General features: G+C 44.8%; 1 protein-coding gene across 1 annotated transcript; it reads right to left on the bottom strand.

Moving 5' to 3' along the window:
- Positions 1-4,079: 4,079 nt before the first annotated feature.
- sox19b (SRY-box transcription factor 19b) lies at positions 4,080-12,040 on the bottom strand. Its single transcript, XM_040182265.2, has 2 exons — positions 7,866-12,040; positions 4,080-6,208 (listed from the first exon to the last, which is right to left on the bottom strand). Exons 1-2 carry the CDS (start codon positions 8,522-8,524, stop codon positions 5,947-5,949), a joined length of 921 nt encoding a protein of 306 aa, XP_040038199.1. The 5' UTR covers positions 8,525-12,040; the 3' UTR covers positions 4,080-5,946.
- Between the last annotated feature and the right edge of the window lie 1,358 nt (positions 12,041-13,398).

The following is a 13,398-nucleotide window of genomic DNA, read 5'->3' as shown; positions in this document are numbered from 1 at the left end:
GATGAGCGCTGCTACAGGCCACTTGTGTGTACCAATTTGAGCACTACGACATACTAAGCCTTTTAGTCTGTGATACACCTGTGCTCACACTAATTGTATTTTGTGAAATCTACAAACACAGAATACAAACACTTTGGCGCTCCTTCGCCCAGCTGCTCCTCCCACGCATCTACCTTTCTCCTCACCTCAGGGTGTGCCTCTCCACACCTTCTGCACACACATACCTCGTTAGGGTTACCTGTCAGGCAAGTCTTTCATGGCTTAGCAAACACGTCCCTCTATTAGCGGCGTTGGGGCCTGTATGTGCTGACAGCACTGCTGGCCATCATGGTGGTCCGTCCAAGAATCCAGTTTCCGAAGAGTGGTTCCGCTTTGAGTCTTGCCACCCCCGAGTGTGTGTTATCTTTACATAAAGTATGATTTGTCCTCACAATGTGGTCAAAGTCCTCCTCCAAACATAGTTGTTTGTATTTTTTGGTAGCAGATTGCTGTTTGCACGTGCGTGCCCCCCGGCCCTCCTCTTATGGAGCATGTGACCTCTGCAGTTCTCAGACAAAACAACGATCCCTATCGCACCTTTAGCCCGCTCAGCCACGCGGTGTGCGAGTGCGTGCCCTCCCAGGTATTGCGTGCCACTCGCTCGCACGCCCAAAAATGCAGCAGATCTCGTGTTCATGGGCTGACGCTCATCACAACTGAAGCGGAGAGCCGCCCACCTATGCACCTGTGTGCCGGCAAACAACGCTGCGGCTCGCCCCAACCGACCGCGCGGGGGGGTGTTGGTGTTGGGTTCACAGGGGTTAGTAGGGTATGGGTTTAGGGTTACAACCATATCAAAGATTATATTAACATAACATTTATATTAATAGTTGATTAAAATCACAACCACTATAAAAGTCAACTTTATCAGTCAAATTCTTTTCTTTTTTTTCGGTTTCCGTGCTCTCAAAAAAAAAAAAATCGTTGGGGGGTGAAACCAAAAGAGGTTGTTATACAAAAAGAGGCACATTCTTTTTTGGCATTTCATATATTTTCCCCTGTTGCAAAGCATTTTGTTCTGATTTTATTGTATAGAAGGTACTATACAAAACAGTTGATATATTAATAGTTATATATTTAATTTTATCCTTTGCTGTTCTTTTTCTCATCATGACAAATACTGTAACTCAGACTGTTGAGGCAAAAAATCGTGAACCTTGTCTCTCATTCCATTGAAGGAGATCTTTTGGTGGTCAGGATAAACAGGAGGAATGACTGATCTCAAATACATTTTTCTTACAGGTCTCATTCTCTCCCATACCAAACCCTTTTTGTCTCTCCCGTTCATGTGTTTACATGTCTATGTGCATGTGCACATAGGAGCTGTTTGCCCTGTTGGGTATGCAGATAAGAGTTGGGGTCTGGGCTGCTGCCAGAATGCAGGAGGATTCACATAAAAATCTACACCGCATTTCCATGACTGCTTTTGAAGCGGTGAATTTCCCGTGAGGAGCGTTGCCAAACTCATTCCTGTCTTTTTGTGCTGATATCATTCCTAATTCCTCCTCTTGCTTGTTGGAATGTCCATTGAAGAAAGAGACAACAGCAGTCAGAGAATGAGAGCTTGACCTGCCAGTGAGCAAGCATAAATTAACTTCGCAGGAGACAGGCCTGGACTCAAATCCAGCCGCTGGTAAAAAAAATACCATAGAGGTTATGACGAGATTGTGTCACCAGCAAATGCTGGTTCGCACTTTTTAAAAAAACTGTAGGAAACCACCACCTGATTCTCACTCATAAACTCTCTCTCTCTCTCTCTCTCTCTCTCTCTCACACACACACACACACACACACACACACACACGCACAGGAGCTGACTACAGCTCTTTGTGGAGACTTTTAAGTCACTCTCTGCAGATCCATGGCAACCACTTGTTGAAGCCTCACTGCTTGTTGCTAAGTGATGGGATGTATTGGACCAGAAAATCCTTTCCATTGACACTCTCTCCACCCCTTCTCCACCCCCTCCCCAGCCCACACCTCTTCCTACCCCATCCCTTCCTCATCCATGGTCTGCAGCCAAAACAACCCACATGTATGCTAGAACTTCCGCCGGTTACAGGGCAAGAAGTTCTCCCTTGGTCGTTTGCCAAATTCAACCTGCAGACACGCCGGTTGCTAAAAAGAGGCTAAAAGGTGCTATTGGAACTATGGTGCTATCCACGTATCTCCTTTTACAATGGAATGCTGCACAGCAACAGAACCAAATAAAGTGAGCACACTGGAGTCTTTGATCAGATGTTCTCTTAATTAAAATAAGAGCAGGATTAGATATTTCCCAGTTCAAAACTAATAATTTTTGGGAGTTTTATTAATATATCTGTTTTATCCTATTCTATTTAAACTTGCATTTAGACAAAGACATCTTATGTCACGCTGTCCCACAAACCCTTGAGGTAGTTGCAAAGGTTCCTTAATGAGGTTCAAGGGCTCCTTGAGAGACTCAGGAAGTTCCAGATGGGGGACCAGTAGGGAAGAGTTTAATAGCACAAATAAAGGTGTACTATGATTTTATAGGTCTCACCACTAGATACATCTTTGAACCACAAGGTTTCATAATTTACTTTAAATGAACTCAAATGTGTACTTTCCTCATCACCTACATGAAATCACTTTCACTTAAAGTTTGAGGAGCTGGTCCCCCCCCCCCCCCCCCCCCCCCCCCTTACATCTGTTCTTCGTTCTCCTCCTCCTCCTCCGGTTGATCCTGCTGCCCTCTTCTCTTCTCCCCCTCCTCCCCCCGCCTCTCCCCTCCCCTCAGTGAGCGATTAGCCGGTGCGGGGTTCTCTCCCATTTCCATGAGAAAGGCGGCGGTCGGTGAAAGGGTTAAGCCAGGGGACGAAGCCCCAAAAAGCAGCCCTAATTTTCTGCCCGGCGGGGGAGTGGGGGGAAGCAGGGAGAGGGAACAAAGACGCCCGGGGGAGGAGCGGAGACTCCGGCTTTACTATATGCACCTGCGGCCTGAAAAGCCGCGGACAATGCGCCTCCGACACGGCCAATTACGAACGGGCCATCCACCCGCTTTCTCTGCGGAGAGGCGTACGGGGGGGGGGGGGGGGGGGGGGGTTTAAAAGAGGGTAAAGATAAGAAAGTAAATAACCGAGCTTTAAATCATCCCAGCCACTATAGACCCCCCCCCCCCCCCCCCCAACTCACATCTTCCCACCCCGTCAGACACCCACGTTCTCCCGCTAATGTTCACTTTTGTCCCGAGTGCTCCTCCCGGAGCTGACGGCTCTGCGAAAGTGGGAGAGGTCGCTTCTGATCGCCGCTCTGCCCTTCTCACTTCCTCCCAACGACTCGGCTGGATGAGGTCATGTTTGAAGCAACAGCTGAGAAACAGCAGAAGTCCTCCGGTGAGGCCACAGCACCCGTTTGCACCGGAGATCGTTAGCAATTTGTGACAAAGGAGATATTGTAAGTAATAATTGGTACGTCAATAAAATAACTGAGCCATCGTATCAGACAAATACACATTCATGATATACAGAGAAATGTGGAAGCACAGGCGCATACTAGTCAATGTGGTTAAAGTGAACCAGTTAAATTCTAAAATCCTCCTGGGGTGGTTAGTCGGACTTAATATTTCAAATATAGTTTTCGACTGTTTCCATTCATTTAAAAGTTATGAAACCAGTTATAAAACCTATTAACTCCTTATTCTGCATTATTTTGATGTTCCATATCATAGGAACATAACATAGGACAATACAACTGACACAGTAGTCATATGAAACTTAACACTGGTTTGGCGATCTGTTGTATTGATTACAATAAATACTTAAGACTAAATACAGCAGCTTGACAAATTACACCTTTGTAGATTAATTGTGTTCATGTAGCAGTCTGAAGTAGACTACTGAAATACAAAATAAACTTTTCAAATTTTGAGTCGATATTACGCTGACAAATATTGTGTGGCAAGGTTAAACGCTGCAGAAAGTGCGGTTACGTACAGAAGTGTCCCTCCTGAATGAATCGGTCATGTGATCAAACGCTGGACTAATTATATAAACTGCTGTAAAACAAACATGACGTCATTAATGAAAAAAAGGATTTGTACTTTTTATTAATATTGTCATGAAAGCCATAACATTTTTCTTCAACAAAAAAAAAATCAAGACTCTTAGTATAAGAGCCTAAAAATGTTTACATTATTTACATTAATGCTACATAAAGTAACTCTAGTATATGGCAGCATTTACATACAAGAGAATTCATTCTACAAAATAGAGATACAAGTCAGTAAAAAAGTTAAAAACACTCTGGTAACAATGTAAACATTCAAGCATTACTTTAATAAAACCGCGCTCCTTTTTCAAAAAGATAAGTAAGGCATCTGTTACCAGTGCATGTCGAGTTAGTAATGGAATGCTGCAAAGTTAAAGTCGCAATAATCTACAACATTCAATATTCACAGTGTTTCTCTGTAGGCTGAAAGCAAAAGTTCCCTTTAGGTCCAAAGCAGCACTAGTAAGACAGCAGGCTAGACGGGAAAATAGACACAACAGGACTGCCTGAGAAAAGCAGTTATTTCTATAGAATTACCCAGAGGTAAGGAGCTGAAAAATGTATGATGGAGATTAATTGAAAGTCACGGATACATTCTCTTTAATGGTAGTTAAAACACAATTGACAGGTCATTAAAAACTACACTTGCCTGGTAGGCCTTTGTCAATCCAATTTACTCTGTGGAAGACTGAACTCGTGAATCTTAAACTGCTATTTTGGAATAAAACCACTGAAATGTAGCATTTCATGTTAGATTTCATTCACTTACTGAAAAGCCTATAAAAAACAATACAACTCTTGCCTAGAGCAAAGTGACAATGAATACACGGAGGGACTCCGGATGCTGCCAGAATAACATCAAAAAGATCAAATCTAAACTATAAACAAATAAAAGGCAGCAAAGAAAACCGTGTCGAATCTCTCAGACACTAAATCCTGCGACACGGCGGGACTGGAGACACTAGACCGGACTAAAATGTTTAGAACCGGCCCGGTTCTACGTTCTAAAGCAACGCAGAGGCCTGTGAGCTCCCTTTATTCCCCGTGGATGCAGTGCTGATTGTCCCAACAGGTGGTTTCCGTGTCATCCAACAAGATTGTTCAAAATAAAAATAAAAAAATCAGGAAAATACAAGTACTAAACTGAAGCCGTGGTATAAAGAGTTCATTTTATGCCCCTCCCAAAAAAAGAAGCCCTTTCATTCAAGTTGTGCATTTCCTTCCCTTTATCCTCACCGGCTGCTCCGCTCACGCATCAGGACAGCGACAACAAACAAGAACCGGGACAATTCAGCGCGGGTGATTTGTCCGTCACCAGCTGCGCGGTCGGGATCTACCGACCGGGCTCTTTAGTCTCTGAAGAAGCCACCGGCTCCATGGAAGACAAAAAACAGTTACCCAGCTCAGGCCCCTGCTACTGACTGGTACGGTGGAGCCATCATGAGTGCCACTGTCACAGGTTTTTTTAAAGTGGTGTTTAAAAAGCAGTCTTTACTTATTATGGACAAGTTTAGAAAATAAAAAGACAAGACAGAAGAAGACAGAACATTTGCTTATATGTACACAATAAACAGACTTGGGCTCAGTCTTAACTGCAGTCCTTCGTGAAGAGAAGTCTGCTTGAGGCTGCAGGGGCAACGAGGAGTCTCCACTCTGTACATGTGCCATGTGTATGTTGTGTATTTTCACTAGTGGGGCACCAAAGAGGTAGAAAAACAGCTTTTCAATGAATAAAAATGGAGTCGCTTCTGTGCTCGGGAACTTTTCTTCCTTCACATATCTTTGCCCGTCTAAAGTCTCTCATCTCCTGTACAGCCAGCTGTGCACCGTAAGCATTTCTGGTTCTCCCACTCGGTTCGCCCCCCCCAGCCAACTCTGTGACTCCCGCTTCAAGTCCTAGATGTGTGTGAGTGGGACGGTTCCAGAGAGGTAGTGCTGCTGGACGCTGGTGTAGCCCCTCTGTGCAGCCGTGGGGTCTCCGGCGTCCCCCCCTGGTCCGGGGATGTACATGCTGATCATGTCCCTGAGGTCACCCTGCAAAGGGCCTCGGTGGTGGTTGGGCGTCCCCGTCGGGGGAGAGTGGGGCCCCGGTTCCGCTTTCACCATGGACATGGTGACGGGGCTCGGCTGCTGGGGGCTGCTGCTGTACGACATGGGGCTGTAGGGGGACAGGATGTGATGAGTAAGAATTGTTAGTAAGAGTCAGTCAATGGAGCCGTTACAGTGAGACTGCACACTGACCGTAGCTGCAAGTACCGATGCCAAAAATCATTGATGTTAAACTCATTTCAAAGATTTTTCTCCCACTATAATTCAGAGGAGTCTTTTCTTTATTCTATAAATAATAAATCAAATTAAAAAAAATAAAGCAAATATCCCAACGTCAAATCGCACCAACCTTCCAGAAGTTGGGGAAAGTTGATTCCTATTTCACGCAAAGTATTTTGTGCTATTTTATGAAACAGTCTTTTTCCTGCGAAAGAGAATCAAACATCTCCAGGCGGGGATGCCCTTTAATCACCCGCCTCTCGCTGCTCGTTCAACAAACAGGTAGCAGTTGCTGACTGAAAATGTTTTGAAAGACAAAAAAACAATGGGGAACAGGACATTTGGCTGCCCGTCTACCAGTACAATTCCGACGGTGACTAAATGGAGAATTGTAAAAAGTTGTAGCAAACATCGCAGAAACAGGACTTAATCGTTCCCAAATGACTGAGGTGGTGTCACTGTGGAGACACCTGCAAACAGACTTAAAGTTTGACCCTTCAAGGTCTTCATTGGTTCTACTTTTATACTCAATTTATCTTTAAAAATAAATAAATATTTTTGCATTTACGGAAGATTAACTCAATTTTTCAGGAGGGACATTGGACCAGTAAGGCAGGAGGCACAGACCCAGAAGTGTAACTGGGACAATGGTGGGGCAGGAATAGGGGATTGTGGGTAGAGGACCACACACAGAGCAGCCCTTCCTACCATCAAGTCACCCTGATCAACATTCCAGGCAGGACCGAGCCCCGAGCAAAGCGTCACACGCATAACAAGTAGGCAGCAGACTGGAGCCTGTTGTTCCATCGCAGCCGGAGCTCCTCAGTGACTCAATAGACCTGAATGCACTTCATCCAGACACCTGATTAAGTTGCAGATTGTTAAAGTGCACTCGGTACATGCATTTTCACACAATTTGTCATTATATTCTGTCCTTTGTCCTGTTCAAACAAATACGGTGATTTAAAAATCAAAAGTAAAAGTTTCTCTTTCTTCAGAGTTCAATTTAAAGCCAACAGCTAATTTGATGGGGCAAGTGTAAGTACGGGAGGTTTACTAAAATATTTCAGAGAAAAATGTGAAAGAAAAAAAAAAAATTGACTGAGAACCCGTGGTTGGGGACCCCTGATTTGAAACCCGTAGTTCACTGCGCATGCTCTGAAACTATCCTCCACTGATGGACAATTAAAACAGCTCATCCTATAACTTTGTTTCAAGGAGGCCATCAGGTCCAATGCTACATACGGTTTGTTGGCAGTGATCAGTGCGTTGAGACATATTATATACAATTTTATCTTTATAAAAAGAAAAAAGCGCCATATTGTTCCCGGAGCAGGTGGATCTGGCCTACCGCGTCTTTTGGAGAATCTAATTTCCTTTACAAATGGTAGTTCAAAATCAACTACTGTCGTATTGGCTAAAGAGAATTTAAAAAAAAAAAAAGATTTATATTCTTTATATTCACTGCTATTCAGCAATAGACCGGATAATTTTATTTTTTTATTTTTTAAGTTGGGAAATTGTTGTGCAACTCTGAAACAACTCACCTGTACGAGTTTCCTCCGTTCATGTAGGTCTGCGCCGCGGACATGGCGGGCGGGTACTGGAGCGCCGACAGGTCGTACCGGTGCAGCTGCTGCGTGTAGCCGAGCGCCTCGCCCTGCATGCCGGCGTACCCTCCGGTTGGGCCCCAGCCGTAGCTGTCCATCCTCGGGCTGCCACCTTGGCCCTGCGCGGCCGCCAGCAGGCTACCTGCCGACAGCGGGTACTTGCCCACCTGGTTGTCCTTCTTGAGCATGGGCTTGGTCTTGCGGCGCGGCTTGTACTTGTAGTCGGGGTACTCCTTCATGTGGACCGCCCGCAGCCGCTTGGCCTCGTCGATGAAAGGCCGCTTCTCGGCGTCGGTCAGCAGCTTCCACTCGGCTCCGAGCCGCTTGCTGATCTCGGAGTTGTGCATTTTGGGGTTCTCTTGAGCCATCTTGCGCCTCTGTCCCCTGGACCACACCATGAAGGCGTTCATGGGGCGCTTGACTTTATCCATGGGGTCGACTCCGGGGGCGCACGCGGTTTTAGAGCCCGGGTGAGAGTTGCCATTGCCGCCCATGCCCCCGGTCATGTTGCCGGTGACGGGTGACATTCCCTGGGAGGTCTGGTGGGACGGGGGCTGGCCGGTGGGCTTCAGCTCGTGTTCCATCATGCTGTACATGTTGGGGCAGTTGTAGCAAAGTTGACACGACTTACTGAGAAGTTGAGACTTGTCGCGCAGTAGCCTTCTTGTCGCCGTCCACCTGGCGACTCACGGCCAGGTTTCCGCGCAGAATCAACCGGGTGATGAGAATCAACTAATTACGCACGACGAAAAGTAGGACAAAAAATGACCGCGGAGGAGGAACAGCTGGATACTTCTCTCAGGGCAAAAGCCAGTTTGAGTGAGTCGCTGCGGAGACGCTGTTCCCCAAAAAGTGAGCCACTCCTCGATGCCGTGAAACAGTTCTGGGCGGAAGACCACTTGTTGTCAACTCACATACTGAAATCACGCGCCCGCTCACTCATAGATACCTGTTCTCGCGCACTGGGGCCGGGAGCGAACCAATGGGAGGGCGAGGAGCTTCCGCGTGCGTGCGCGCATTCAATTTGCAAGTGAAAAGGCTACGAGGGTGCGCGAGACACTTGTTGATGACGGCGTTGGAGGGAGAAGAGGGGAGGAAGCGTCGGGGTGTTCAATTAGCCCGTTATCAGTAAGTAAGTTTGAACGACGTAGTTTCATCAAAGTTGGGAAAGAAGAGGAAAAATCACTTCTATCGAGTCCAAACACCACGGAACGTCTCGCACACAGACAGACAAACGCACAACAAGGCTGCTTCTCTAAAACCCAAACCTATCCGTCGTTTTTCAGTTCAGTATTTCTACTTCAACTATGGCTTGAGACAACATCAAAGACCGTATAAACAAAAGTTATATAAATTGTTAGCTACAAGTGAACTTACTACATATGAAACAAGTAAAACCACGTTGAATATCACTTATATTCATAAAAATAGAATTGCAATTTGAGGAATATCAAATAAATGATATATAAAAATAATTTCAGGAAGACCATTAATAAACAACAAATCCTTTGAAAATGGTTTCACCTTCATTTAGAATATCCACAGAAAATAAGCCTGATAAAATAATAGTTTTTTGATTACTTTTTCAGAGAATCTACTTTCATGAAAAAAATATAAATCATGTGTTTAAAGAAGAGTTGCCCACACTTTTGCAGCTTGTGAGCTACTTTACTAAATAAATAATAATAATAACAAATAGTAGCGGTAACCAAACGGAATAACAACACTGCATACCGTGAGCGCTTAACAAATTGATATTAAACAAAACAACGAGCTTCTGTCAGAAGCGAAGGAACCGTCAAAACCATTTCATACATTCTTGATCATTACCTTACTCGGATGTCTTGCACTGATTGGAGTCAGCCAGGGCTGCTCTTGAATGAAATGTGTCTGTTTGTGAGCTAATTAGCGCTACCGAGTTTTCCCGCGCTCAACCGTGCATGCGTCGTGACTCAACAGGATTTCTTTTTCCAATGGCAGGCAATCAACCGGCACTCCCTTGGCGATTGACCGGTCGATCGCAATCGACCTATTGGGTACCCCTTGTCTAATAGTAATGTAGACCTACCTATTCTGGTCTCTAATTATGTTCTATATTAACCCACTTTTAGGTCTCCTGTTAAGGCCTTTAAGGGTCTGAGTCAATTTTGCACTTTGCCTGGGTGGTAAATCCCAAAGGTCACTAGCATTTTAGGGCAGATCAAATTAATCTTTTAATCCTTAGGCCTAGTGCCCTCTGTTCATAAGTTTTGTCTTATGTAGAGCATATCTTTATGGACTCCATGATTATGAAAACACAAACTTTTTGGCTATATAGATATTGCAGCTTTATTTTCTGTTGACTCATGCCACCATTCTTGCAGCTTGTTTGCTGACTGGTGTGCAGCATGAATAAATACAGGTGTTGTTTTCTTTCCTCTAACATTTTGCCCTGTCAGAGATACAAGTTGAATGGTAATTTAGTCGATCGAATTGTGGCATCTAGTAGTGTGCATACTTTTTTTTTTACTCATTCCCTTCACAAAGCTTTGTATTTGCCAACATTTTCCACTAAACTAGTCCGACTCAATCAAAGACAACAACATTATTATAGGTACAGCTAACCGCTATGGAAATGCTCGTTGTGACTTCTTTAAAGCCCAGCTTTTGAGCAGCCGGGCACTCCTTTCAGACGATTGTGCTGAAGACATGTCCCCATACAGGGGTATTGATTTGGCCACAATGGCACACAGAATTACTTTGGAGCTGCGGGAGAATGAGGAAGATCTTTGTTGGCCGGGCAAAAATAGACCTCTTCTTTTGCTGTCTTCCAGTGTCTTTGTTAACAGCGACGCTCCCAAAAACTACAAGGCCGGCGCTGTGTCCGAGTTGGCTCCACTTTATCCAGAGTTGGCTTCAGTAATGTGGCAGATAAATCCAACTGGTGTTTTAGCATGTAATCGGCCTGGAAGTGTCTGAACGAGGGATGTGTTGGTGATTTTCTGGCGGCCCTGCTGGGCTCTGTGTGTTTCCACTGGTGGGAGAAGCCACCGTCAGCAGAACGTGGGTGTGATGGGAGAAGTCAGCTGAACACAAGAGCTCACAGATCACTACTGACATTGATGCAGCTATTGACCCATCCAAAAAATCCTGATTTAGAGATCCGCCAGGTTAGTGCTTTCAATCACGTTGGAATGATATCGGTCAGCAGATCCATTTGATGTCATCTTTAAATGGGTTTATAATAAAATGAAAAGCACCACCATCGATCTACTAAAACAATTCAGTGGGGGATCCGAAGGAATGAGGTCTCAAGACAGTTTTAATGATCCACAACCAAAGTCTGTATGTTACCAAACCCGGACCCTTGTCATTGAACATAATCCAGCGTTTTGTTGAAACATCCAATACAGATGTCCTTTGCTGGTGATCAGGTCGTACTTTCTTCATCACTTGTGTGTGCCCAACTGTTATTTCAACCCATTCTCACTCCAAACTCTTTAAAACTTGGGGTGTGATACTGAAGCACAGAGGCACCCTTTAGTGTCTGCGTGAGACATACCAGGCTTTCAACTAACTCCAATGGGAACACAGCTGCCTCATTATTGGGTGGTTAGTCCACGCATGGTGGTAGTGGAGGTTTGATGGGTTAAACAAACACAGGGCTCTCACCCACTAAGGCACTGTTTGTGCGTCACCCGGTTTCAGTAAGTTGGGTATGAGAAATGGTTGAATGTGAATCATAAGTTATTTTTTCCTTCGCTTTGCCTCGGAAATACTTTAGTTTTATAATTCAGTTTTTGACCAATGCATATATATACATATTAATGTGTGATTATGATGACGAGCAGTCAACTGTCTTCACAAGGCACATAACGGGGGAAGAACAAGCAGCTGAGTCTCATCGCAGTTCCACAGCTACAGTAAAACCTGTTAAATACAACTTTAAATTCAGCGTTTTGAATTTAAATTCTGAGGAATGTTTTTTTAGAAGTTTTCTTTCCCTGCCGGGACTACACCCAGACAAAGCATAGATAAAAATCACTGCGTCACCAACAAACAGGTGAGGTAGGTGAGATTTCCTGGTTGTGTGCTGCGTGTAAGGGTGAGTTTACTAAGTAATTTCCAACGTGTATTATTCAGGTGTGTGCGTTTGAGGGACTGTGTGTGTGCACACTATCTGCAGGTGTGTGTGTTTGTGACTAATTGGGAATTGTGAGGCTCCAGTCTCCCGTTTCAATCTCCATGACAACCTTGTGTGGAATCCCTTCCAAACCTTGCCCTCCTCCGCCTCCTCGCTCCCCTTGGCTTTTCCTTCTTTCAAAAACAACTCACCAACACACTCACGATCTCAGCTTTTCTTCGTCTATCTGTCAACCTCTGCAGCTCCAGATGGAAGGGAAAGGCAGAGGAGTTTTCTCAACCGCTTGGTCTCGTCACACTTTACTCTACTCGTCCCTGTCTCGTCAGATACAAACATCAACAGCGGTTTCCATTTTTCTGTCAATCGTCGCAGAGTTGTGCTCTCTTTTTTTGATGTTCCTTTGAGGTGAAGTGAAGTGAAGACAGCAGCAGTTCTTAGTCTTCTTCCTCTTCCTCCCCACCCCTCTTCACCCCCTCACAGAAATGTCCATGCTGTTCACCACCTGGTCTTTTCTTCATCTGGGTTTCCATTGAAATCACACTAATCAGTAAAATGTTACACAAGTGATGCAATCATTCACTTTTTCTCATACCATTTAATTTGGTCTCTGCAGGGGACTCCTTGGCCCCCACCAGTCATATGGTGGTTAACTGTAATGATAGTTATGGCTGATAATGTTGCCGAGGTGTGCATTCTATTGTAAATAGGATTGTATGGTCTCAATCTCAAGTTTCAAGTCTTCTTCAATACAGCATAATGTTCATTTAGTGAATTGTGGTAAATTTAGAGTCTTATAGATCTCAAAGTGGTGTAGACTTTAGGGTGGCCTAACTGTGATTGACAGGTCTCTGCCAATAACAGAGACGTATAAGCGGTCTCTAGATCACTCACTGCTTTGGTCCCTTCTCTTTCATCAGTTGGAATATAGCAAAAATAGCGACAGCCAAACTCGTCAAAGTCAAGGCTTCCAAAAATCAGTCCACACACCAATGAGTATCGTCATGATGACTGGCCACTTCTCTACGGCCACAGAGCTGGTTTGTAATTTGGTCACAACCGTGTCTCTGTTCTCTGATTTTCTCTAACAATTTTGTCAACAATTTGTCCAGTGGGACACTTTCACTGCCGACTTAGTGTAAATAACCATTCTTTGTGTTCCTGTCTCTGCCCACTCGCTCTGTGGGCATTAAATAGACTTTGTAAGAGGGAGCTGGCAGAATAAGGTTGGTTTAGCATCCGGTCGGAATGATTTGGACACATAAAGCTTCTCTGGAAAATGTCTTGATAAGTTCTGGGTTGCAGTGCATGAGTGGAAGGGGCTTCAGTCGCCGTTTGATGCCTGCTCAG

This window comes from Gasterosteus aculeatus, chromosome 7 (assembly GCF_964276395.1).
Source record: "Gasterosteus aculeatus chromosome 7, fGasAcu3.hap1.1, whole genome shotgun sequence".
Lineage (NCBI taxonomy): Eukaryota > Metazoa > Chordata > Actinopteri > Perciformes > Gasterosteidae > Gasterosteus > Gasterosteus aculeatus.
This window is presented reverse-complemented; position numbering and strand designations above follow the sequence as displayed.

Coding starts and splice junctions, on each gene's coding strand:
- sox19b (XM_040182265.2), bottom strand. CDS start 8,524: ATGTACAGCATGATGGAACACGAGCTGAAGCCCACCGGCCAGCCCCCG. Junction 6,209..7,865: donor AACGGAGGAAACTCGTACAG/GTGAGTTGTTTC, acceptor GTCCCCCTACAG/CCCCATGTCGTACAGCAGCA.